The following is a 25,647-nucleotide window of genomic DNA, read 5'->3' on the forward strand; positions in this document are numbered from 1 at the left end:
TGTTACATATAGTGGTACTAAAATGACCCTATGCTGAGTATCGACGTACACCGAGCGTAAACTGCAGATAATATTAATATATATGGCGATTATAGTATTCTTAGAATATTTACCGCGGGATTAAATAAATATTCCACGCACGCGTGGTTGAAACTTCCTGTAAATCCTAACTTCCTGTGACATGCACGATTTGAAAACCGAAGAAAATGCCAACATTTAAAGGTTTTCCGAGCATGATTGTTGTATTACACGAGTAGTAATTAGATTGATACATAAATTATTTCTTTATGCTATGTCTTTTTTCGTGAGTTTCAAAGAAGCGATGGCCAGGCTTTGAGAACAATGAAGTGTTCGGATTCGATCAAACATTACCCCAGAATTCGCTCACGTTCAATAAGTTCGTCGTATGCCGGTTCGGATAAATGTTATCGTAAATGTGTCTTATTACTACTTTTTCATTTATTTGGTTCCTAGTACATTGATGTATGACATTTAATACATAATTTGATCACTGAAATCAAACTGAAGAAATTTATTTTTTGATAATGCTCATTACTGTCTTGTAATTTTTCTCAATTTATATTTTTGAATAGTTTCAGTCTTTTTTAACATGTATTTCACATAAAGTAGAAATGTGTAGTGTCAGTCGGGCTCTTGGAAACGGTGAAAGTTTGTTGCCAGTCTGTTCTTAAAACTTTTGGATCATCTTGTCATTTTGAGATCTCTTCTTAATTAATTTGATTAGACTGGGCAAAAAAAACCCAGACAGTCATGATGATTTGGTTATTGATAAAACTATCTTAACAAATATCACATGTTATAGACTGTTTGTAGTGATCATTCTCAGAACACTTTTCTAAAAAAGACCTTTTAAATTGTAAAACTAAGGGGAAAAATAATGGCTGTGCAAGGTTAGATTGGAATTGGGGGTCACAGATGGCCCAGTCGGTTAACATGTTTAAGGCGATTTGCTGTACAGTGCTGTGTATGTTAGGAGTGCCACTCAGCTAGAAATCTATGGTCGTGTGTTCAAATGCTGGTTGCTATGTTTGTTTCTGGGCACAATACCTGTGTGAGTGTGTTTCATCAGGTTTCTGTAAATTTGTACCCCAAACAAGTTTGTACCATAGATATTTCATACCCCTGGAAAATATGTTACCATAAAAATAAATGTATATTTCTAAATATATCTTTATGAAGGTTATATTATTGTCGTATTACATATTTTTTTAATAAGTTTTTAATCATCTGATTTTTTTGAAAGGCCATGTCTTTCTGTTACTGAGAACAAGCTATTAAGTTAAGCACCATATGTTAATCCTTTTGAAATAACTTATCTGCCCCATCAATTAATCTTCACTTCATCATGTGTTATTGTTAAAAACACATCTATCTCCATTCCATCTGCTACTGCTACTGCCCATAAGTAATTGTTCACTAAAAAAAAGTGTGTTCTTAAACGTTAAACAGATTGTTCAAATAGCCTATTGCCCCTCTGCAGTTGAGATGATGGACTCTTCCATTTAGTGCAGGATTTAGGTCAGGTCGTTCTTTTATTGAGGTTTAAATCAAAATAAATAGTTTATGTACATACTGATGTAACATACTTTGCTTGTTGCTTTGGGTTATAAAAATTCTTCTGATTTTTGGTACGGAATTTCTCCGGGTACAAATTCATTTGGGTGAGAAGGTGGTCATGTCAGACCAGCAGGGAGCTACCATGCAAACTTTATTGCCAGACTTGCTTTTATATAATCTAGATTGGTTCTGTTTTCATAAAATAGATACCGGTATTGTTCAACAGTCATGGGGTAGTCTTTCTTCTATCACTCATTTCTACTGTAAATTTGTAGTACATTATCTGTTTAATTTCAGAATTACAAAAATGTTATTTTTCAGTTAATGTGAAGTGGGGAAGGGAGAAGTTTGGAGATGTGGAGTGTAACACTGATGAGCCTCCGGTGGTCTTCAAGGCCCAGCTGTTTGCCTTGTCCGGGGTCCAGCCTGACCGCCAGAAGGTCATGATGAAAGGAGCTGTTCTCAAGGTGGGCAGTGTTTTGTGATACAGGTTTCTGACTAGTAGAAATACTGGTCTTTGATATGGACTGGGAATTCCAGACCCAATCAACATATCCTTAATTGCCTTTTAGTCCAGTGTTACCAATCCCCCCTAATTTTAGCCAGTCCCAACTTTCAACAAATAAAAAAAACATATGGCAATTATTTGGTTTTAATTCTTTCAACATCATGTTCAGTGCAAAGATGTCATCTCTGAAGTAACTTAGTTAGATCTATACATCATTCACACAAACTTCAGTCACAATTTTCTCTCTCTTTTTTTTAAAATATTTTGAGACGAAGTCGTTACAAATGGATATTTAACCTAGAAATAGACAAGGGGAAACCCTGATGGTAACAGACAAGCTGACTTTGTTAAAAAAATGTACTTATATGAATATAACCGATGTTTTGTTCAACAACAAAGATTTATAAAGTACTTTTTTTGCCGGTCCTCGGGGACTGGCAGTCACATGAATTACTGGTCCAAGCCAATTGTACCGGTAAAAAACTGGTAATTACCGGTAAACAGGAATACTGTACTACAGTGTAGTCTGAAACTGGAAGAACATTTGAAACAGAAAAAGAACATGCCAAGTAATTGTATATCACAATAATTACCTTTACATTTAGGAGATAAACATACAGTATATTTACGTCACAGTCAGGCTGTTGTAGGAATAACATGCACAGGTTAATCTGATACATCAGCCTGACCGTGATATCATATAAATATACCCATGCTATTTAGGAGATAAATATACTGTGGTTACCTGTTGATTTGACCACGCTTAATTGAATTTGGAAACAAATTCGCAAGGAATGTTAAATATAGCAAGGTTAGTCTACAGGTAAGCTTGCTCTACATTGAAAACACAGTATGTGTATCTCTAGTCTACCATGACTAAATTAAAATGTGAACTCTTTGGTGTCAGCAAATATATTGAGTGAAGTGGTATGGGTTGATCCAGTGTTTAGAGGGTTGTCTATCAGCATTTACGGAATCACCGACAACAGCCTTTAAACAAAATATGGAGCTCTATATTCTCAAGCAGTACACATTAATACCTCACTGGAACTTATGACAGGCACTGAAAGCATGTAGCACTGCAACTTCATAAGCTAACATGATCTAGGGACCCTTAAAGAAATCTCTGCAAGCCTTGCAAAGGTTTTGTTCTACACAGTATGTCACTATCATGACGTCATATCGCTCTTTGTGACGTAAAAGATATGATGTCAGTCATATAGAAAAGTGCCAAATAACATACTCTGTTGTCCTCCAAACTGGAAATATTTTCTCTTTGTAGATTTGTATAATGTTTTCTGCACGAAATGTATTGCCTTTTAATGTTGTAGTAACTGCAACTCTGCAACTCTGCAAAAGAAGTACTATTCTAAAAATATTAGCTTCCATGGTGATGTGGCCATCAAATCAGCTGTTTCAATCAGAGGATATTTTGGGTGATTTGATACCTGTAATAGACCATGCAAAATCGATTATTTTCCAAATTCATGGTAGAATGATGTTTTAACCATGTTTGTAATCCCCATTATTTGCAACCAGGACTTCACCTGAAGCAAAACCATTTAGTTTTTGACTGTACACAAGATAACATCATTTCCAAAAATCTATACAGGGAATAGTGTGTGTATTGTGTATATTCTACATAAGAAAATACAGTATTCAAAATACAAACATGTAAAAATCCATATGACTCCTATTATTATGAGGGCATCTGTTTGCTGAATGGGATTGTTGCATGTGCCATGATCCCTGTCGCATACATGGCTTTGAGGGAATATTCTTTAATTGAAGCCCCTTTGGTCATGTTAATCATGTTAACAACTGTATCATCTTAACATCTGACTTTATCATATTGTGAGTCGGTTTCCTGATATTATCAGTCAGGATCACCTCTTGGGATATTTATAACAACTACAAAATGTGGATTTTCGCATACTTTGGAAAAAACGCAATTCGCTGTGCAGAGTTACATCCCTTGGACACGCCAGAAATCTATGATAGTGGGTTCGAATCCCGGTTCACCCCAATTGTGTTTCTAGGTTTGTCAGCACCATACCCGTGCTCGTGGGTTTCACCGAAGCGGTAAATGTCTGAGACCTGCATCACTTTGGGCTTTCCTCCCACATTAAGCTGACACGCTGTGATATAACTGGAATAATGTTAAAAGCGGCGTTAAACCCAACTCACTCACTTTAGAAAAATCACTGAAGTGCCCATAAGATGACTTTGCATGCTCTGTGTACAAGTGTCCCCAATCAATGAGTGCATTACTGATTGAGTGATTCCCAGCTACTCTTGTTTTTGTTTTTTTAAAAAGTAACAAATAAAATGTCCATGATTATACATTATATTTATGTTTTTCTTAACAAAAGGGGTATTGCATGGTTGAGAACAGTTCTGAAATGCTCTAATTTTATTACACAATACTTTTTAATTATGAGTCAGATTTGTTTGAATATGCTTTCTTATGCTCTTATTATGATTTGGGGGAGTCTCCCGCCGTGATATTGCTGGAATATTGCTAAAAGCAACGTAAAACCATACTCACTCACTCACTCTTATTATGATTGCAGGATGATGAATGGGGAAATATGAAGCTGAAAGATGTAAGTCCTCAAATATGTATCTCATGCTTCAGCTATACATGATATATCCAATATTAGAATTGTTACTATGGTTACTATGGTTAAATTTACAAGCATGATCAATGATAATTGAAAGGTGTCTTCTTGGGACTACTTAATTTCAAATTGTATTAAATCTGCACCTATTCTCTTTCCATCTGGACAGTTAAATAAATAAAAAGCTTTCAAATCAAAATATAATCGGGACTGGAATCTTGTGACATGATGCCTGGGTGTGCTGCAGGGCGCCATGCTGCTGATGATGGGGACTGCGGAGGAGCTGCCCCAAGAGCCTACCGAGAGGCCCATGTTCGTGGAGGACATGAGTGAACAGGAACTAGCATCAGCGGTATGTACACCAAGCTGGAGATTCTGGGTTAGAATAGGTCCCAGTAAAACTGCTGGATGTGAGAGGTCCCCAAATGGATCAGGTCGTCAGGATCAGTCACTTGGTTGGTTTTGGTTTTGGCGTGGAATTTTGCTCACAATATCAATCACTGGATTGTCTGGTCAAAACTAAGGATCTTTTTATTTACTCGATGACTTAAAAGCTGCTGTCAAAAGGCTGGAACATTGCTTAGTGTGACATTAAGCAACACACACATGGTATACCAGGGTCTTACAAGTGACAAGTGCTTCTATTTATTTAACCCTTTTCAGTGAAAAGTACTCAAGTTTTGGATTTGTCAAAGTGCTTGAGTTCTAACAGTCCTTGAAGAGTGCTTGAAGTTTAATAGGAACAATTCACCTCTTCATATTAGAAAAAAGCTTAAAACGAAGAATGCTGTGTAATATCTGATTGTCCTTCAGATGGCACTCCCAGCTGGTCTGACCAATCTGGGCAACACATGTTACATGAACAGTGTAGTGCAGTGTCTCCGAGCCGTGCCAGAACTCACAGATTCACTCAAAAGGTAAACACTTGGAATAAACAGTGTAAGGCTTAAAAAAATGAAAGAATTGGTTCTCAGGCAATGATTTTTGACAATATAGTGCTTCAAAAAGCATAGTGTGGAAAGGAAGTTGCAAGTTTGAAACTGGTACCGCAAAGCTTAAGAAAGCTTTTTCCTAAGTGGCTAACGTTGACTTCCTGTTAGTCATTTCATTTGTCGGTCATAGTTCGCGAAAGGTTGTTCTGACGTCACCTGTAATGGGATGTCCTCGATGATAGCGAGAACTTGTATCTGATTTTAACGAGATTGAGGTAATCTAAGCATGTGATTAATCCTGTTTTCTTTATTTAAAGCATTAATTGTTTATTGTTGAGCAAGGTTATCTCTGCAGCCGTTGTAATATGCAACTACCAGCCGACTCGTCTTGCATCATAACACGGGCTGTGTACTCGCGGGCAGATGACCAAGGAGCACGCTGATCACGCTGTCAGATTAAAGAGACTGATTAATGAGTGATTTCAGTAATACGTTGCAAATTAGGTGTGTCGGAGTCGGAGTGCGAAACTGTCGGATTAACGGGTCTAAACGGATTTAATCGGTTCCCATCATTAGTGTCGGGTAAAGCCGATTGTTGGATTAACGAGACTTGACTGTAACTGTGTGCTATATTGGATCGCATTGTGTTTAGGATTTTTTATTTCTTTTGAAAATGGAAATAAAAACGAAACGTGTGCCAGACTTTTTGATGATGCGAGCATTGCCTGATAACCAAGACTATTATTTTTTTATCCTAACTGATAAAACATGGGTTCACTGCATCGTAATCAGAACCATTTATTTTGTGTGTGCGAACATGTGTTTTATATTTATTAATCAGTGTGAAAATAATGGCTGAATAGTACAGATCTCTAGCTTCCTGTCATACACAGAACTACAGGCTGTTTCTTCATTGTCCCTGTCCCGTCTCTTGCTCATTATTGTACCACAGTAAAAAACAATGTGTTCGTTTATCCTCAAAGCATAACTTCTAGTGCCTTGCAACATGTGGTGTCTTACTTCATGTTATGCACATCACTTTTTATTGGCTGTTCATTCATCCTCCCTGCATACCTTCATGTTGTTATAGGGGCGGTCGGGTAACCTAGTGGTTAAAGCGTTGGCTCGTCATGCCGAAGACCCGGGTTCGATTCCCGACATGGGTACAATGTGTGAAGCCCATTTCTGGTGTCCCCCGCCGTAATATTGCGGGAATATTGCTAAAAGCGGCGTAAAACCATACTCACTCACTCACTCATGTTGTTATACTGTTCAAAGCAGAGTAATACCCAACTCACTCACTCACTCTAGTCCCTTGCATCGTAGTGTCTTACTTCATGTCGCACACATAACTATTGTCTATTCCCAGTAGGGATGACAGGTTAAGATTTGTCCACAGCCACCTATGCGTGTTATAAGAGGCGACTTAATGGATCACATGGTCAGGGTCGGTGACTTGGCTGATGGGTGTCACCATACCCCAAAGGCATTGATCTTTGTTCATAATATCAATCACTTAATTGTCTGGTCTTGATTATTTAGAGGTCACCATCATACAGCTGTATTTCTGGGGAGTGCAATGTTAAATAACAAACAAGATGTAGCTTGAGATTGTGCACTGTGCTACAGCTTTTTCACCTCCCTTCAGGTACACTGGTGGTCTCACAGTGGCCGGAGCCATTGCCCCTGCGGATTCCATCACAGCAGGTAAAACACCCAGTGACACTAACTGTAGATCTGTATGTGGTGCTATGACCATAGGCCCATCTTTGTGGATTTTCCCACCTAATATTTTTGTCAATTTGGTTTAGTCTTTTTTCAAAATCTTTTCATGTGTTTAATCAAGGTGCTCTCTTGGGATGATGCACTTTGTGAAGTAAGACCAGTTTTATTACAATAAAGATTTTGATTATTGATCAGAACGTCTTGACTGGGTGCTGCCATTTTGTTAAAAGCAAATGCAGACAGACAGGTTGCGAATGCAAGTGATACGAGAGGTGGAATCTGATTGGGCATTGGGAAAGGACATAGGAGGGACATGGTTCGTAATAGCCACTGGTGGCGCTCTGAGTTCGGACTGGACTTTTACAGTCAGTTACCTCCCTTGCCTTGAGAAGATGGATGATGACCAGTGTGATGTATATGAGACACCTGGGTGTATCAGTGGACCTTACTCATGCTGTCACCCACTGCCTGCCAGAATGATGCTGGCATGACCCAGTTGACTTATTGCTGTTTACACTATATCAGAGGATTCACTTTGGTGGGATTCCAAGGTGTTAAGAGCTGTGTGAAATAGCAGTCAGGTTGTAAGGGTCTGTGACTGATCGTCGCAGAGTATTGTCATGTCCCAACAGCTATCAACTGGTTCGTCTGGCCCAGACATGAGGACTTACAGGCAGCAATGATGCAGCTGCAATATTGCTGACTGGCATGAAAAACATCTCCCACAACCAGTTCTGTATGACTCCTGCTGCCTATGTGTGTTGATCATGATGATGTGTGTGTGTTGATCATGAAGATGTACATTAAGTGCTCCAGATAGATGCCGTATCGGTGTATTGTATGGGTGAAAACTAGTCAAATATGGACAGATTGCAAATTACAACCATATCAAATACAATACCAAACACTCTCACAATTAATTGTCACTGTACCATGTCTATTTATTCTCAAAAAGTTTCTTCAAAACATCATTAAACTTCTGTTTACCACACCAGGCATTAGCTTCCGCTTAAACTGGAATTTGTCATTTCCTGTGTGCAGCAAATGGTCTTCCTCCCAGTCCTGCATTGTGATTGGCTAATGAATAATACTCTTGAATTCTTTCGTCTACATTAGTTTGGCAAGTATTCGTCAATTCTACAAAGGAGCAGTACAGTACTTTAAAAATATGTCTGGTACTCGTCAGTTCTGACAATGACCAGTACTGTACTCATATGGTTGAAAACCTTTCTGGAGTACTGTACGTTGTGTGTTGATGATGATGTACTTTATATGTGCGTTGATGATGTTGATGATGATAATGGGGGCGATGATGTTGTACATTATGTGTGTAGATGATGATGATGATGATGTACATTGTGTGTGTTGATGATGATGATGATTTATGTGTGATGTGCCTGCTAGCTCTGCGAGACCTGTACAAGACAATGGAGATGTCGTCATCCGCCATCCCGCCCATCATCTTCCTCCAGGTGCTGCACATGGTGTTCCCCCGATTCGCGGAGAAGAGCGAGCACGGTGGCTACCAGCAGCAGGTAACCATGACAACACCAGTACAGAGGGGGAGGCTATATTTTTAAATTATCCTGCATTACATATTGGACATTGCTCTTACTACCGAAGTCCTAACTGGAAATGAATGACGATCTATCAGCATCTTCAGTAACTCTTTGCTAACATGCCTCCATGTCCCTCATGGCATCTGGCGTTGGAAGTTAAAAATATTCCATAATCAGAGTATTATGTCTATTTGATATACTTATCCTGCATAACCCAAGGGCCCTCCTGTGACTTATGTCTTCCTTCCTAAAGTACCATCAGCCCTGAGGGACGTTCGCAGACAATAATGACATACAGGGGGCGTGTCTTCCGACACCTGATGTCACAAGGGTCATGGAGGTCATGTTGGGCGAAGAGCCACTGGACATTTCCAGTTAGTACTTTGGTAGTACAATCTCATTAAAATCAGATCTTAGTTCTCGCTACCGCTAAACAAAGATCTGAGAACATCCTATTACGGAACACGTCAGACCGACCTTGCGCGAACTTTGACCAACCAATGGAATGACCAATCAGAAGGCAGCTTTCTCATGCTTTACGGCACTATTTTCAAATTGGCGACAACGCTTCGAAACATATTTTGACAAATTCTCGATTACAAATTTGAAACCTGAACAAATGAACATTCTGGAATCGCTAATAGATGGTGTAGATTGTATGGATTCAGTCGTTTAACCCGTAACTATCGTTCAGAATACCCCGTGTTAAAGTTTTCGAGGATGCATGATGAGAAATCACATTCCGACTGTCACTTTCATGATCTGGTAAGTGACGCTCTGATTGGTCGGGTGAAAGGTCGTTCTGACGTGACCTCAACTGGGATGTCCTCAGATCTTTGTTTAGCGGTAGCGAGAACTAAGGTCTGATTTTAATGAGATTGTTGGTAGTAAGAACAATGTGCAATATGTCATGCAGGATAAGTATATAAAATAAACATAATACTTTGATTATGGAATATTTACCTATTGAAAACACCTTCACCATGTTGAGGATAATGTACACGTAACTGGACATTTGTTACAAATAATGTATTGCTGGCTCGAACCAATGTTTTGTAAGGAATGCGTTATCGGACCTAACCTACAGCATCAAAATAGCAAAATGCTGTGTAATAAGATATAAAATACAGCCAGAATGTTAAAACAATATAAAGAATAAATGGAAATAGATACAACATAAATTTCATGCAACACAATCGTACTAGACGTTTAAATTTGTGCTTCGATATACATACTGCATTTGAATTGCCCGTATATTCGTACTGCATGTGCATTTTGTGAGATTTGGTCTTTGGAGCCAGTACATTTGTAATGCACGTACAGAGAATTATGCATGAGCTTAACATTTGCATTGCAGAAAGTAGGTCAGTGAATTGATAATCTATAGCTGAAACAATAGAGTGACATCATAGTAACGTATTTTAAGATATTGATTGATCTTCACTTGAGTGTAACAGGTATTGACTCAATCATGTTATTTGACATTTTTGATGATCTTGTATATTAATCCCAGGATGCCAATGAATGTTGGACAGAGATTGTTCGAAGTTTGCAACAGAAATTGCCAAGCATCAAGTCAGGTGGAGAGGTAAGAGAGAAACATCTATGTACAGCAGTCAAACATCTATGTATGGCAGTCAAACATCAATGTCTTGGTAGTCAAACGTCTATGTATGGTAGTCAAACATCTATGTATGGTAATCAAACGTCTATATATTGTAGTCATTCGTCTATGAAGTGTAATCAAATGTCTATCTATGGTAGTCAAACATCAATGTCTTGGTAGTCAAACATCTATATATGCAGTAGTCAAACGTCTGTATGGTAGTCAGACATCTATATAGTGTAGTCATTCGTCTATGTAGTGTAATCAAACGTCTATGTATGGTAGTCAAACATTTATGCATGGTAGTCAAACATCTATGTAAGTCAGTCTGATATCTATTTTTGGCAGTCATATATCTGTAAGGCAATCAGACATCTGTGTATGGTTGCAAAACATCTATGCACTGCAGTCAGTTATCTATGTACAGTAGTCAAACTACGTGTGCATGTGTAAAGATACTATCTGGGTTTTTCAGTGTCTTGTAATATTGTTGCATAGTTAGACAGCTAAGCTGGTCCTGTAATAGTGACATTTATCAGGTTGTAAACGTATCACATTCACACATAACCACCACACTTTTTGAAGCCAAGTTTGTTTAACCTATTTCGTGCTAAGTCATTATTCAGGAGTGGAAAATGGGTAGGTAAGTTAATCTGTGACCAGGGGGGCACGGGTGGCCCGGGTGGCCCGGGTGGCCCAGTCATTTAAGGCGCCGCGATTCACTGTGCCTTTGGCACGCAAGAAACCTATGATTGTGGGTTCGAATCCCCATTCGCCACGATTATGTTTCTAGGTTTGTCAGCACCGTGCTTGTGCTCGTGGGTTTCACCGAAGTGGGAAACGCCTGAGACCTGATCACTTCGGGCTTTACCCCCACAATAAGCTGACACGCTGGATATAACTGGAATACTGTTAGAAACAGCGTTAAACCAAATCATTCATTTGTCTGTGACCAGACATACAAAAAAATATAGCGAAGAGTTTATGTTCCCTGGTTCAAAACCAAATAAAAAATATTGGATATCTGACAAAATTGATGTTTGATTATGTATTTCTTTTCAATAACTGAAAAACAGTTAATTAAACCACTCTCTGTCACTCTGTCACTGCTTGTACAGTAGATGCTGCTATGTTCCAGGGTTCTGCAGGAGCTAGCGCCGGCAAAGGTTTTATTGACCAGTACTTGGGTGGAGAGTATGAAGTTGTGTATCCTTTCTGGCTTAAAGTATTGAACATGTACTAAGGACGAGGTAGGATGAGGGTCCTTGTTTGCCAATTGGAAATGTCAAAACTTAATGTTACAGAACATTTGAAATGTGTGTTGGAATCATTACTGTTGTTAAAAAAGAATGAATTTACTTGTTGATTGGTATGAGTATCTGATGATATTTAGGGAGGCTGACTGCTATTTATAATATAATGTATCAATATTTATTAATGGTAAAGTGGAATTTGTCACAGTAGTGCAATAACAACCATAGTTTTTCACTTCCAGTCCATCTTCTTGAGGCAAGGGAGTCAACTGATGATAAAAGTCCAGTTTCCACTCTTGCCAGCTGGAACGATGGAGTTATCTGTTGGCTGGACTAACGTGTCTATGCATAGTCCAATCAAAATCGCGTAATGAAATCATCTTCCAGGTTCAAAAAGTGCTGTGCAGATTTTGGTTGATTGCAGGATTTGCAAAGCATGTGTACCGTCAACTTAGCGTCAACAGATATTTTCCAAATCTATTCATGATTTTAATCAAGGTGCACACATGATTTGATGCACTTCATGAATTAAGACCCATTTCATTACAAGAAAAACTTGATCATCAAACAGATCTTCTTGACTGGGCGTCGCCATTTTATTTGAAGCAAATGCAAGTGATATGAGAGGTGGAATCTGATTGGTCAATAGGAGGGACATAGAAGGTACATAAATTGTAATAGCCACTGGTGGCGCTACAATTGAACCCAGAAATTACTGCCTAGTTCGGCAAGGGTGGAAACTGAATTTTTACAGTCATTTAACTCCCTTACCTCGGGAAGATGATTGAAGTCATACAGATTTTGAAAATAGCTATGTCAGTAACAGTCCCAAGAATACTGGCTTTGGACATCCTTAACTCTTGCCTCAGTATGAAGTGTACAGAAGCTCCCGAGGAGGAGGAGAAAAAGTCTACAGAATCCTTCCTGCAGCTCAGCTGTTTTATAGAAAAAGGTAGAAATTGTAAAAATACATTTCCTGATTTGTTTTGCATCCTTGTGATGTTTTTTGATGCCAGTTGCATTTGCATGAAGTGTTGTCCAACACAACCTGCTGATAAAGGACACATATTTGCTGTGCTTTACTCATGCCAGGATCTGGTGATTTGGGGCTTAAGTCCCAGTTTCTGATCCCTTGTTTGTCAGGTACATACATATGCTCATGGATCTCAACAAAGTGGCCAATGTCTACAGCCCACTTGGCTTTCCTTTCACGGAAAGCTGACGCTCTGTTATTAAACTGAAATACTGTTCAAGAGGCACACTGCAGACATATTCAGCTGGAATATTGTTGAGCGCATCAATAAATAACAAACAAGCTATGGAGAGCTTCATTGTTGTATTTATAAGTATAATTTTACCTTTTCCTGAGTCATACTACTTTGCTTATCTCTTCTTATTCCCAAGAGATAGTAAAAACTTCCTGTGCTGTGTTCCCAGTGAACAAAAAAACATCTCACCCAAACACACCCATCTCATGTGCAGGTGCACTGGAACCACATGACCGACAGCTTGCTGTTTGGAAACCTTTTTTCCGTGCTCTCAATCTGAACCCTCCTTCTCAAAACTGACCACAGCCTTTTGGAGACCTCAGGACAGACCAGGTGATCAGTCTGGTCGAGGGCAGGGATCTAGATGGTCCTGTGCCTATCGTTGAAAGGGAGCTGATGAACAACTGGGATCTTCCAACCCCAGTTATTTAACTACAGCCATCTTCTGTAGGTGGAAGACTGGCAAGATATTGGAAAAAGTGGGACATCCTGGATGACCCGATTGCATCTAACATTCTCAGAAAGGGCTACAGTCCAACTGTATGCAAGGAAGCCCCTCTCTCTCAATCCGCCGATTGTTCAATATCCGGAGACACTGCAATCAAGCTCATCAACAAGTGGAGGTACTCAGACTCCAACTGAATTTCACTCTAAAACTACTAACACAGTTAGGATGAGGAAGAGAATATATGGATGTCAACTTCTTTATTATGAGGAACACAACGTTTCTGAGTATATGCTTACTCCTTCATCAGGTGATGTGTTGTGTTCCTCTTAAAAAAGGGGGGCACGGGTGGCCCAGTCGTCTAAGGCGCCGCGATTCGCTGTGCAGAGTTGCGTCCCTTGGGCACGCCAGAAACCTATGATTGTGGGTTCGAATCCCGGTTCGCCCCGATTATGTTTCTAGGTTTGTCAGCACCATACCCGTGCTAGTAGGTTTCACCAAAGTGGTAAACGTCTGAGACCTGCATCACTTCGGGCTTTCCTCCCACATTAAGCTGACACGCCGTGATATAATTGGAATACTGTTAAAAGCGGCGTTAAACCCAACTCACTCACTCACTCCTCTTAAAAAAGAAGTTGACATCCATAAATTCACTTCCTAATGTGTATCACTACTAAATGCCTTTCAAAGAACAGTTAGGATGGTCAGTCAATTATCAGAAGTCCAACGATGTCAAGTTCTTGAGCATCAGGTTCCTGTCGGGGCAGAACCTTATTCAAGTTCCAAAAGATCGATGGATCAAAATCCATAGTTATCATCTGGCCGCAAATCACAAACAGGCATCAGTCAATCAGTGGCAAGTGAGCTAAGGTCTGCTCACTTCTGCCCAAGCTCTGACAGTACATGGCAGAATTCACCTGCATCCCATACATAGCTTCTTCAAATCGTTAAAGCGTTGTCATAAGAGGCAACTAACAGGATCAGGTGATCAGGCTCTCTGACTGGGTTGAATCATGTCATCGTATCCCAAATGTGTGGATCGATGCTCATGATGTCAATCACTGGATTGTCTGGTCCAGATTTGATTATTTACAGACCGCCATCATATAGCTGGAAAAGTGCTGAGTGTGGCGTTAAACAACAAACAAACAAACAAATCTCAGTTCAACAAGAATTCACACTTTGACTTGCATGTGAGAGGCGTGTGTTTTAGTGAAATGTTTTTCTGTTTATTGAGAACACTGCACAAGCGTTTCCACTACATATCGGGAATAAGAAGAGATAAGCAAACTAGTATGGGTCAGGATAAGTATAAATGACATTTTTATCTTAAAAAATCATTTAATAAGGTTTTGTTTTGTCTGTTTGCAGAGGTTAAATACATGGCCACTGGTTTACGAGGTGTAAGTATGATTGACTTGGCAGATAATAAGAGCCACCTATTTCTAATTTTGTGAGCGCCCTGGGCGCTTATTACTTCAAATACGGTTGTTTTGTTTCCTTATCTACACATCCATAAATGTTTGTTTTTTCAAAAATACATTTTGGTTTTATTGCTTCTTTTTGCAGAGATTAGAAGAAACAATTACAAAGAATTCCCCTACATTAGGAAGAGATGCTTTGTATACAAAATCTGTAAGTATTAAGCATGTTGAGGGTATTCAGGTAAGGCTACTTTGGTAGCTAGTGTGTCAGTTGCTCAAAACTTGTTTAATGTCTAATACTTATAGTTAAAACAGACAGAAACAGTTTCTTCATATACACTTGTATTCAGCCAACACAATACTCCTCCTGCACTCACACATGTTGTCACTCAACTGCCAGAGACGGTCGGGTAGCCCAGTGGTTAAAGCGTTCGCTCGTCACACCGAAGACCTGGGTTCGATTCCGGACATGGGTACAATGTGTGAAGCCCATTTCTGGTGTCCCCCGCCATGATATTGCTGGACTATTGCTAAAAGCGGCATAAAACCATACTCACTCACTCACTAACCCAAACCAAGATGGCCGCCGTAAAGTCATTCCCAAAGCATAGAAGGCAGTTTCATATTAGAGGGGAAGTTTCGTATCCACATATTAACACTTATGTGATTGTGATGGTTTGTACTTGTTTCTGCAGGGGTGCAGTGATTTGTACTGCAGGGGAAACTATAATCCAATATCCAAACAATGAATAGGGAACTAATTAGGGCTGGGACAAGTCCAAATATGCTACCCGGGTACCCTCCACCCTATTACCCAACCCTACCTGGGTAGAGATAGGTACAAACTGTCCGATTTGGAAAAGTTTTACCGTAGCCCCCTCAAATGTTTTTAGATTCATATGTAAAACGATCTGGTCATGCATACACTGAAGTTTACTGCATGGAGTTTTCTCTATTCAAACATATAAAAGTCAAAAGGAATGGGTGCATAGTCAGAAAGAAATGGGAACATTAGTGACTTGAAGTGTAACCATAGGGTTTTAGACAACTTTTGTCATTAAACAATATACCATGTGACTAACCACGGGTCCGGGTAGTTCTGTAGGTACCCGAGTCCTACTCAAGACCCACCTGACTCGAGTACCCGAGTTACCCGTCCCAGCCCTAGAACTAATCAAACATATTTAAAAAAAGAAGAAGTGATTTTACATGTGCAAAAATCCTTGATAAGTGTATTCCATCTCCATTTATTGACGATGAATACCCAGGACCCGTTCGCCCTAATAGCTTTATGAAGTGACATCTCAAGCTCACTCTCTGTTATCCAGAATGTCTCTTGTTCATCATGTTTATAAACTTGAAAAGCTGTTGTGAGTCATGGGGAGGGAAGTCCTTATGCTACCAAATGTTCTGGTTGAATTATAAAATCCCAGTACAGAAGCCAGGCAAAGATTTGTTAGAGTACTTGTGATATTGTTGCGTGTTTGTAGTAGTGAAAAAAAGTAGTGAAAGAAAAGTGTAATTTGGTTATTTATAGAATCATGTTATTCAAAATGGTCTCAAAACAAAGTTATTGGTGGCAAGGGTATACATCATATTAACCTGAAGGATGACATGTAAATTAGTGTTATACACTTGCATACAAATACGAAGTAAGCAAGATTCTTATTCATGAAGGACACACTTCCTCATGTTCAATGATATGTTTACTTTACAACAGCTCAATGGTGTTTTTCTTTTCAGAGTAAGATAAAACGTCTGCCAGCATATTTAGCAGTCCAATTTGTCCGGTTTTACTTTAAAGAAAAGGAAGCAATCAATGCCAAAATTCTGAAGGTAAGTCGCATATAACATTTATATTTAGGATTATAGCTTCTAAGTTGAGTACAAATTCAATTACTTTTGGGGAGCCTGATCGGGGATTTGAACCCACAGTCTCAGAGTGAGGCACCACACAAGTGAGTGATTGCCAGCGACCTAACCCACTCAGCCACCGAAGTTTAGATCACATACTTTTTGTACCCCTCTGATAAATGTAAATTGGCACTGACTGAAACATTGTCTATTTGTAAGTGACATGTTTTGTTTGTGCATTGGACATGTTATTCACAGTATACAGAGCGTTAAGAGTTGATTCCCGAATTGAAATGCGAAGGTTAACCAAGAAATTTGGCTGTACAGAACTAAATTGTGCGATCAGTAAACAGTTACGATCACAAAAATCAATACAATGGGTGAAAAATGTAGCAGCAGCAACATATTGCTGCACTCTTGAAATATCAGTGCACTGGAAGGTATCCTGTGTGCACTAGGAGGTATCCCATGTGCACTGGAAGGTATCCTGTGTGCACTGGAAGGTATCCCATGTGCACTGGAAGGTATCCTGTGTGCTCCGGGAGGTATCCTGTGTGTGCTGGAAGGTATCCTGTGTGCTCTGGGAGGTATCCTGTGTGCTCTGGAAGGTATGCTGTGTGCACTGGAAGGCAAGAAGATAAGTCACAAGTCAGGTCATAGAAGGCCTTGAATCGCCCTCATGGAGCCCTTTCATGGAGCCTTCGAGATACTGCTACCTCAAGAAACATTTTGAATGAGGTAGTCTGTCCCAATGTGCCACCTACTGTAAACAAGGCTCCTCACAGTGATAACCCGTTCGCGGAGCTCTATGTATACAAACGTGTCATACACTGGATAGGAGCTTACAGCCATAACAAAGGGAGGTTACTCTAATTTATGAGCTAAATTGGGCAAATCCCAGCAACAACAGATAACATTCTATGAGCATAGAACCAGACTTGTTTTTTTACGATATTATCGAGTGGTGATATGGATTGGATATTGCAGTCTCCGACAATAAAACAAACACACTGGTTGTATTAATATTGAACATTGTTTTATTCAGGATGTGAAGTTTTCAATGAATCTGGATGTGTATGATCTATGTACTGAAGAATTACAGAAGAAACTGATGCCACTTAGAGAGAAATTTAAGGAAGAGGAGGACAAGCAGACTGAAGCCCTAACCAAGGTGAGAATAGACTTGTATCCCGATTCACTTGAGACTTCCCTCAAGCTGACACACCGTCAAATGACTTAAATATTGTCACCAAAATCTCTCACTTCCAAGCTGTGTCATTTTAGACTCACTCACTCACTCACTCACTCACTCACTTACCCACCCACTCACTCAGTGAAACTCTCATGTGTAGTTGGTGTGGTTGGTTGCAGGCCAAGTTGTCCGACAAGAGCGAGAAGGAGGAAGAGAGTAAACCCACGGAGAAGAAGACACTTCCCTACTGGTTTGAGGATGGTATGTCGGTTAGATGTACATGAAATGATGCAGCATTTTAAGCAGTTTCATTTTATAAAAATATATATACCCCCATTCAAATATATATACCCAATAGGTTTGACTCAAGGGAGTTAAGTATATTGGACACCCAAAGAAACTCTAAATGCTCAATAAGAACTATTACATTTTGTTATACTCAATGTCTCAAATTTTTGTTCTCTCAAACATGGACCAACTCTTTCTGCTAGAACTGACATCTAACGTTGGTTGTCATAAATGTTTGTTGAAGCATGGGAGTTGCAGTAGTGTAAATGGTCACTTTTTTAACAAACCACTTCCCATCAAGCTATTCATATGCTTTCTACCATCGTTGTCTGTTCAATTTTTTTCATGATGAGGATTTATCTAGACCTGTTCAGAGGCCGATGTTCGGCCCCTGCTATTGAGCAAATGTCAGTAAGAAATCTCAGATAAGAATTAAGAAAATCCAATTCATGTTATTTGATTGATTATCACTAATGTAAGTAGACTTTGTGAATGTAAAACTTCTGTATTTCTGACCATTAGGTGGAAGAGGCCTTGATGCCTAGTTTTACATCATTGCAATGAATTGCATTGAATGCAATGTTAATATATTTTCCCTAATATATTTTTCCTGCTACTGGCTTTTGAATCCCAGATGATTCTGTTTGATATTCCTCTCATATTTCCCGCTGTGGTGTAAAACCACATTAATTCACCCTGCCTTCAACACTAACTTAACTGTTAGTCAGGTGCTATGTTAGCTTGATAGTCAGGTGCTATATTATCTTGATAGTCGGTGCTGTTACTCTGATAGATGTGTTCTGTATATGTGAAGGCATGTTCTCTGTCTACAGACCCTGGGTCCAACAACAGTGGGTACTATGAACTGAAGGCAGTGCTCACACACAAAGGCCGGTCAAGTTCCAGCGGCCATTATGTATCCTGGGTGCACAAGAAGGGAGGTGAGATACTGATATATGGACAGGCTTCAAGCGCTGTCGCGCACCAGGATTTCCTTTGATATGCACTATAGTTTCTTTAATGAAGAAGACAATTCAACTTTCAAAGGTTGATTGATAAGATCTATAAACCTTTCTTGAACATCATGTTATGTCCAAAACAAACTATTTCACAGTTACGCAATTCTTTCTATGTGAGGCTTCAAACTTGTTAATCAACCCTTGTATGTCCAGTCTGAATAAATATTTTTTAGAATTTTAAAAATTGTTTTGATATTAATTTTGTTCGGAAGTTGATTATACGAGAGAACACATATCTCCTGCTATTAGGATCAGGTGGACACAATGTGTGCCAGCAGGCCTTGGTGGTGCTGACTGTTGCTCATCCTATCAACCACTGGTTTGATAAAGGCTGACATTATGTAGCTGCAACACTGCCTACTGCAGCATTATTTGTGTGTCTACACTTGAAACTCAGCTCTCTGTGTGTCTTACTGATCTCACCTTCCATCTTGTCTTCAGATGAATGGATTATGTTTGATGATGACAGAGTATCTGCAGTTGCAGCGGAGGATATTCTCAAGCTGTCAGGAGGAGGTAGGAATATGTTTTGCTGTACAGTGTTCTTTAGACTTTCAGATTGTTTTAGATCTCTTCACATCTTTTTAGAGTCAGATCTAGGATTTTTACGAAAACCTTTGGCAGTGGGTAGTTGGGGAAATCTTGAAGTTTGTTCAAAGATAATTGACATTGTACTAATTTCATGCTGTAAATTTGTGTTTATTATTATATTGAATGTCTGTTTTGTTTAGTTGTTTTTTTAAATACCTTTTGTTGTTGTTTTGGTTTTTTTAAAAGTAAAAAAACACTTTCACACAGATTTACCTGACTTGTAGTGAAATAGGCGAATGTTCTAAGTACCACTGCCTCCAGGAGAGCATCATCCTTGATCAGTGCCAGTACCCATGTTGATGATGTTGCAGGTGACTGGCACTGTGCGTACGTCTTGCTGTTTGCTCCCCGGGTTCTGGAGGTAGAAGCTAATTCTATGGACAGCTGAGACATCTTGTCCGTCAACAGTGTGTTTCAAATGGCTGCAACCACCCCAGCGGTGCCCGACTCCAGCCACACTCCACCAAGCTATGGTTTTGCTTTCATACATGCAACAGCTAGGACCAAATACCACCTCACTGGTTGTGTGCTGTGTTTTGTTCCATAGATTGTACATACATTATCCATGTTCTGCTTCAAGTGCTATGTATCTAAGGCCCTGGACCCTGGATGGCTTAACACACATAAATATATCTGAGAGAATTGTCTTCATAATTTACTTATGAGATCTACCTCACAGCTTTCCTTGTTAATTCTGTGTCACTGTTATTCTCCTTCAGTAATTTTTCGGCATTTTATTTGCTGAATATTAAGGCTTCAAAAATGAAATGGCATGGACAATGACTTTTGAAAATTAATACAGGCAGGTTTGTAAACAATAAATTCAAGAAAGATCAATTGTAGGTTCATATAAATTCGAACCCCGATCTTTGGATCTAACAGTAGTAATGAATGCATGTGGGGTCTGAGAACCAAGAATATTTTCTGAACTTTTTAATATTTTTGTTGGCTTAATAGTTAATACCAATAGTCAGTGTTCGCAGTTGTCCCCATTCTTCCCCCTACACTGCTAGTGATTGATTAGGGACGACAGGGACCAAACTCAACTCTAAGACTTCCACACATTCAGACATCACTCTCACTGTGGCCTGGGTTCACTCATTGTCAATACTTCACAGGTTGGCATTCTCAATGCTGCTCCGTTAAATGGCCATCTAGCTTCGTAGTTGCTATTTTTAACCATCAAAAAAGCAATTGCCTGTTCCAAGCAAGAGGGAAGGTAGCGAGTGATCAGACAAATGAGCACTCACTCAGTTTACATTCCACAAACGGTAATATTTTTTGCATGACAATGTGTGGCTTGGGCTGCTCTGTGCAATGCATTAGTATCAGGCAGTGGTAGATTTACATCATTTACGGAGAAGGGCTCATTTGACCTCTATGAGTTATAAATGACCTCATTTCATTAGCATACTAGAAATAGACACGTGTCAGTACTTCACTGTATAGAGGCTGTAGATATTCAAGGCTGATGGAGGAACACAGGGTATTCAACACCGTGAAGTATTGACGATGGGATTGACTGGACCTCTGACGTCAATGTCAAGCCTCTTCGGGCGCTGTTTGTTTACCCCATGAAATTGATTACGGAATGTGAGATGCATAATGTCATCCATTGTTTATGTAGGTATGTGTTGATGGAACAAGCTGACATGATTACAAATTAATGTATTTTTTAATTAAGCTTATTCAAATCTCTTTACAGCTGCGTAATTGATGTTAAATGACTTGAACATTGACGCTGTTGTAATATTTCTTCATTGGAAGTCAATAAACTTTCATTTGTATGATAACATTTAGTTTGTTATCGACATGTCAGGATTGGGAACAACAAAAAGGACAACAAAAGATATTATGTGTGAAATGTACGATTATTTTTAGTTTCTTCTATTCAGATTTAACTTAACTGAGTGTTTCTAAAGCCACAATGAATTATTAAATTGTCATCCACATTTTGCAGAACTGTATGCCGGAGGCATTATATGTTTTATAACAATGCATTTACCTCTGTTCATTGACTGTCAAGGGATTCGAAGCTGGAATGTTTGATAGGACAATGTTTTCTTCTCAAAAGAAGTTGAAAACCACCAAACCTTTTCATAGGACTATTTTTAATTGATTATGGCTGGTGGTTATTTAAATCCACAGCCTTCCAGTTGTAAGTGTGCTTTAATGACAACTTTTTTGTATTTCCTGCCTCATGGCCCATAGTACTAAATACAATAAGACTAATAGTAATGTGCGCGGAACATAACATTATATATGTACATATGCAGCTCAATAGGTAGATTTGTTTTTATATATATTCCAGCCAATCAATGCGTTTAACATTTTGTGAAGATAATAATAACAGACAGAATGTTTCTCTCGTTAGATAGACATAATATGTTTCAATATTATTGACAGTTTAAACCTGTCTGGGGGTATCTGCAAGGACAAACAAGAGGTTCAATAATATCCACACGGGCGATAGCGATGTTGTTGAATTTTCAATTTGTGTGACAAACAACGAAAGTTGAATATCAATCTGACATATTTTTCAGGTTCAAGAATTGTTTTATAACAGGCGTACATGGTTAAATATGTAGAGCTAGTAACTTTACCCCACCAAGTTAGAACTGTATGTCATTACAACCTTGTACAAAGCGATGAATAAGAAGGTCTACATTTCCACGATCTTGGGTAATCCAAACAGTTTGAAATAGCAACATTTATGTTTTGGATTTGGTAATTTTACCATTTTCATCAAATACTGTTAGCATTTGATAACATGGATATCGCTTTCATTCATAGATAACGATCTACACCAAAACTTGATGCAATGTGTACAGTATTTAACACAAATAGTGCCTCCCAACCTCTCCTAGCACACGCCTATTTAAAACTGTTTTAGATACAAATAAATAACATTTAAAAGAGGGACTTTCAACTTTTTACATAACTTGCCCATGCTTGAAACCCCAGTTTTCAATGGGAGCTATCTTTTGTGGAAAAGTATTGAGTGGTATCTTTTGAGTAGAGAAGACAAGGAAACAGTCATTATTGCTTGTCTAGATAATGTCTCACACGCCTTCGACCAAATTAATCTAGACTTAAGACAATACCTGAATATTGATAACCTGTTACAGTTTGCATTTGCTACTTTTTAGTTGTCTTTAAGTAACTACCATTTCTGAAGAAAATAATTAGATTTATCCATATCAACCTCTAAGCCCCATTTATTATAAAACATCAAGGGCATCCAGCTTTCTTTGCAAACCAATAACACTGTCACCAGTTGAATAAATGTCATCATGAAACAAGTGATTAGATTTCATCAATATCCAGTGAAGCAAAAATAACTCAAGCCTCGCTCCTAGAGTTCTTTAACTTGTTTTGAGTAGTATATATGATGTACTTGAAGTAAAGAAGGAAGGCAACATATATTGACGGATATTGTGATGTTGAGGGCCTGTGGTACGCCCTTGACCCATTCACTCCCAAAGCTGCTTTGGGGAAATGAAGTCATCATTTTCTCTTATTACTTAATCACAATGAATTTCTCAAGTGTAGTTTGAATGGGCAGTTATATATATATCTTGAGCATTGTGCCTTCAAATCAATGTCACAAAGTAAGATATTGCAGCAAATGGAAACAGGGTAGTTATTATGGAATGGAGATATTATACCTTTGGCTATCGAGGATGGCCTCGGTGTAGTTAAAAGGGTAATGGATATAACTATGGAATTAAAAAAATAAATAAATTGTATTCGTTTGAATCTGGCGTTTCTCAGACCTCTATTGACAAACAGTTGTCCGCTTTGACTAAATCCTCTCATCTGTTCTCATTGGTGTTGAAAATCCTTAACAATGAACATTCAGTTACTTTTGATGCAGTCTTATTGACTGTTTGGAAAGGTGTCTTCATGACATTTTTGTGTGGAAGAAACGTAGATTGCAGGGGAGATGATTCAAGCAAAATGTCCCCAGAAAAGAGAAATACATACCCCATCTGTATCAATGCCTTGACGATTTTCCGCAGATGCGATGAAAGGAAGCGGGCGTATAATCAGTATAATTTCCCGACTTTGGTCTTTCAAAAAATGCGCCAGTGTCTGGGAATTTGCATCATCCAAAGACTTTGTACGTAGGTGTGACAGTTAGATCTATTTTGTTACCGCCATTGGTATTGATTGTTGATTGTTGTTTAAACGCCGCATTCATCAATATTCCAGTTATATGAAGCCGTCTGTAAATAATCGCGTCTGGACCAGACAATCCAATGATGGACATCCTGAGCATCCATCTACACAAAAGGGATACAATGACATTCATCAAACTAAGTCAGCGATCCCGTTAGTCTCCTTTCACGACAAGAATTGGTTACGGAAGACCTATTGTAAACCGAATCTTCACGGCTCTTCCGCCATTAGACTTTCCGGACCCTTCCCAAGCGATATTAGCCCTACGGCAATTTAAGTCCATGACATAGTACGGGTACGATCTTCTTAGGACTAATATCACGCTGTATGACAGTGGACCGTAATTTGAAAGTGCGACTGATCTCACACCATCATCATGTCAGTTTCGACATGACAAGAATGTGTCATGAAACAGTACGCTGCGATGTGCGTTCAGACAGACCATCCGACTTGTATGGATCTTCACGAGGCTGGCCAAATGGGTTTCCTTTTGTAATAATAATATTTACAAATTTTATTTGTTACTGAATATTTCCCTACATGGTATAAAGATCGAATGTAATACTTTCAAGATATTTGCACATATATGTGCAAATAACCGATTCTCAATACTGATCAGTAAAGAGATATGAGGTCACATTGATCCATTATCAAGACAATTAAGAACTGACATTGATATTGTTTGCGGTTATGCAGTTGTGAACGTAAAAAGCGCTGTGTATGTTGTGTAAAATGCACACACAGGTTTATACGTTTATGATCCATAACATCAAAAAGCATTATAAAGTCAACTCTTATAAACAAATATGTAAACAATAATAACTTCATATACTGCTTAATTTATCATTAACACTCATAAAAGTGTAGACAATACGAAAATGATGTTCATTCAGTATTTATTTACATACGGCAATTATATACAATATTTGTCTAAAACATCGATGTTTCTTCATAAATTCGTAAATATAGACAGATTTCAAGACCTGTGTCAACAACACACAATATAAAATAATTGTCCATGCATTACAGCAGGTACATTCATAATATAATCTCATACACATGAACATTCGTTACTTGAGTCCTACCAGGTGGGAAACACATCTGCATAGTGGAGAGGTGACTGTAGGCCGGCCATTTTCAAGTAGTCACTTCTGTCGTTGACGTTCATGGTCTAGTTGCCGGTACTTCTTTCTCGGTGGTTGTTTGCCTTCAGTCAGCAGTTGGATGGTTGTTGTCTCGGTGGGTGTCTGCTCCTCCTTCAATATGGACCCGTGAAAGTCCGGGGTAGAATAGGTCTTCAGCAACCCATTCTTGCCGTAAAAGGCGACTTTGCTTGTACGAGGCGACTAACGGGATCGGGTGGTCAGGGTCGCTGACTTGGTTGAAGCATGTCATCGACACCATGATATTAATCACTGGATTGTCTGGTCCAGACTCGGATATTTACAGACCGCCGTCATACAGCTGGAATATTGCTGAGTGTGGTGTAAGACAACAAACCAACCAACCCTTCAATATGCCGATAAACTTAGGATGTGATGTTTTCCCTTCACCTTGGGAATGTCACCCTTCCACATGTTTAGTCGGGGCATGGGTGACCCA

The 25,647-nt window shown here is 39.0% G+C and overlaps 1 protein-coding gene across 1 annotated transcript; it reads left to right on the forward strand.

Moving 5' to 3' along the window:
• Window positions 1–112: 112 nt before the first annotated feature.
• LOC124115372 (ubiquitin carboxyl-terminal hydrolase 14-like) lies at window positions 113–21,656 on the forward strand. The gene is made up of 18 exons (XM_048400480.1): window positions 113–222; window positions 1,900–2,045; window positions 4,660–4,692; window positions 4,955–5,059; window positions 5,521–5,624; window positions 7,288–7,346; window positions 8,769–8,899; window positions 10,437–10,511; window positions 11,668–11,735; window positions 12,652–12,734; window positions 14,867–14,898; window positions 15,065–15,130; window positions 16,663–16,755; window positions 17,819–17,944; window positions 18,145–18,226; window positions 19,087–19,194; window positions 19,714–19,788; window positions 20,175–21,656. The coding sequence occupies exons 1-18, from the start codon at window positions 207–209 to the stop codon at window positions 20,249–20,251; spliced, it is 1,479 nt and encodes a 492-aa protein (XP_048256437.1). The 5' UTR covers window positions 113–206; the 3' UTR covers window positions 20,252–21,656.
• The last annotated feature ends 3,991 nt before the right edge of the window (window positions 21,657–25,647 follow it).

The sequence above is a fragment of the Haliotis rufescens genome, unplaced genomic scaffold (genome assembly GCF_023055435.1).
Source record: "Haliotis rufescens isolate VD_foot unplaced genomic scaffold, xgHalRufe1.0.p SCAF_2, whole genome shotgun sequence".
Lineage (NCBI taxonomy): Eukaryota > Metazoa > Mollusca > Gastropoda > Lepetellida > Haliotidae > Haliotis > Haliotis rufescens.

Bases quoted from the DNA above. Each gene is read 5' to 3' on its own strand.
- LOC124115372 (XM_048400480.1), top strand. The intron at 5,060-5,520 runs GTATGTACACCA...ATTGTCCTTCAG, and splicing joins AACAGGAACTAGCATCAGCG to ATGGCACTCCCAGCTGGTCT. The intron at 19,195-19,713 runs GTGAGATACTGA...TCTTGTCTTCAG, and splicing joins CTGGGTGCACAAGAAGGGAG to ATGAATGGATTATGTTTGAT.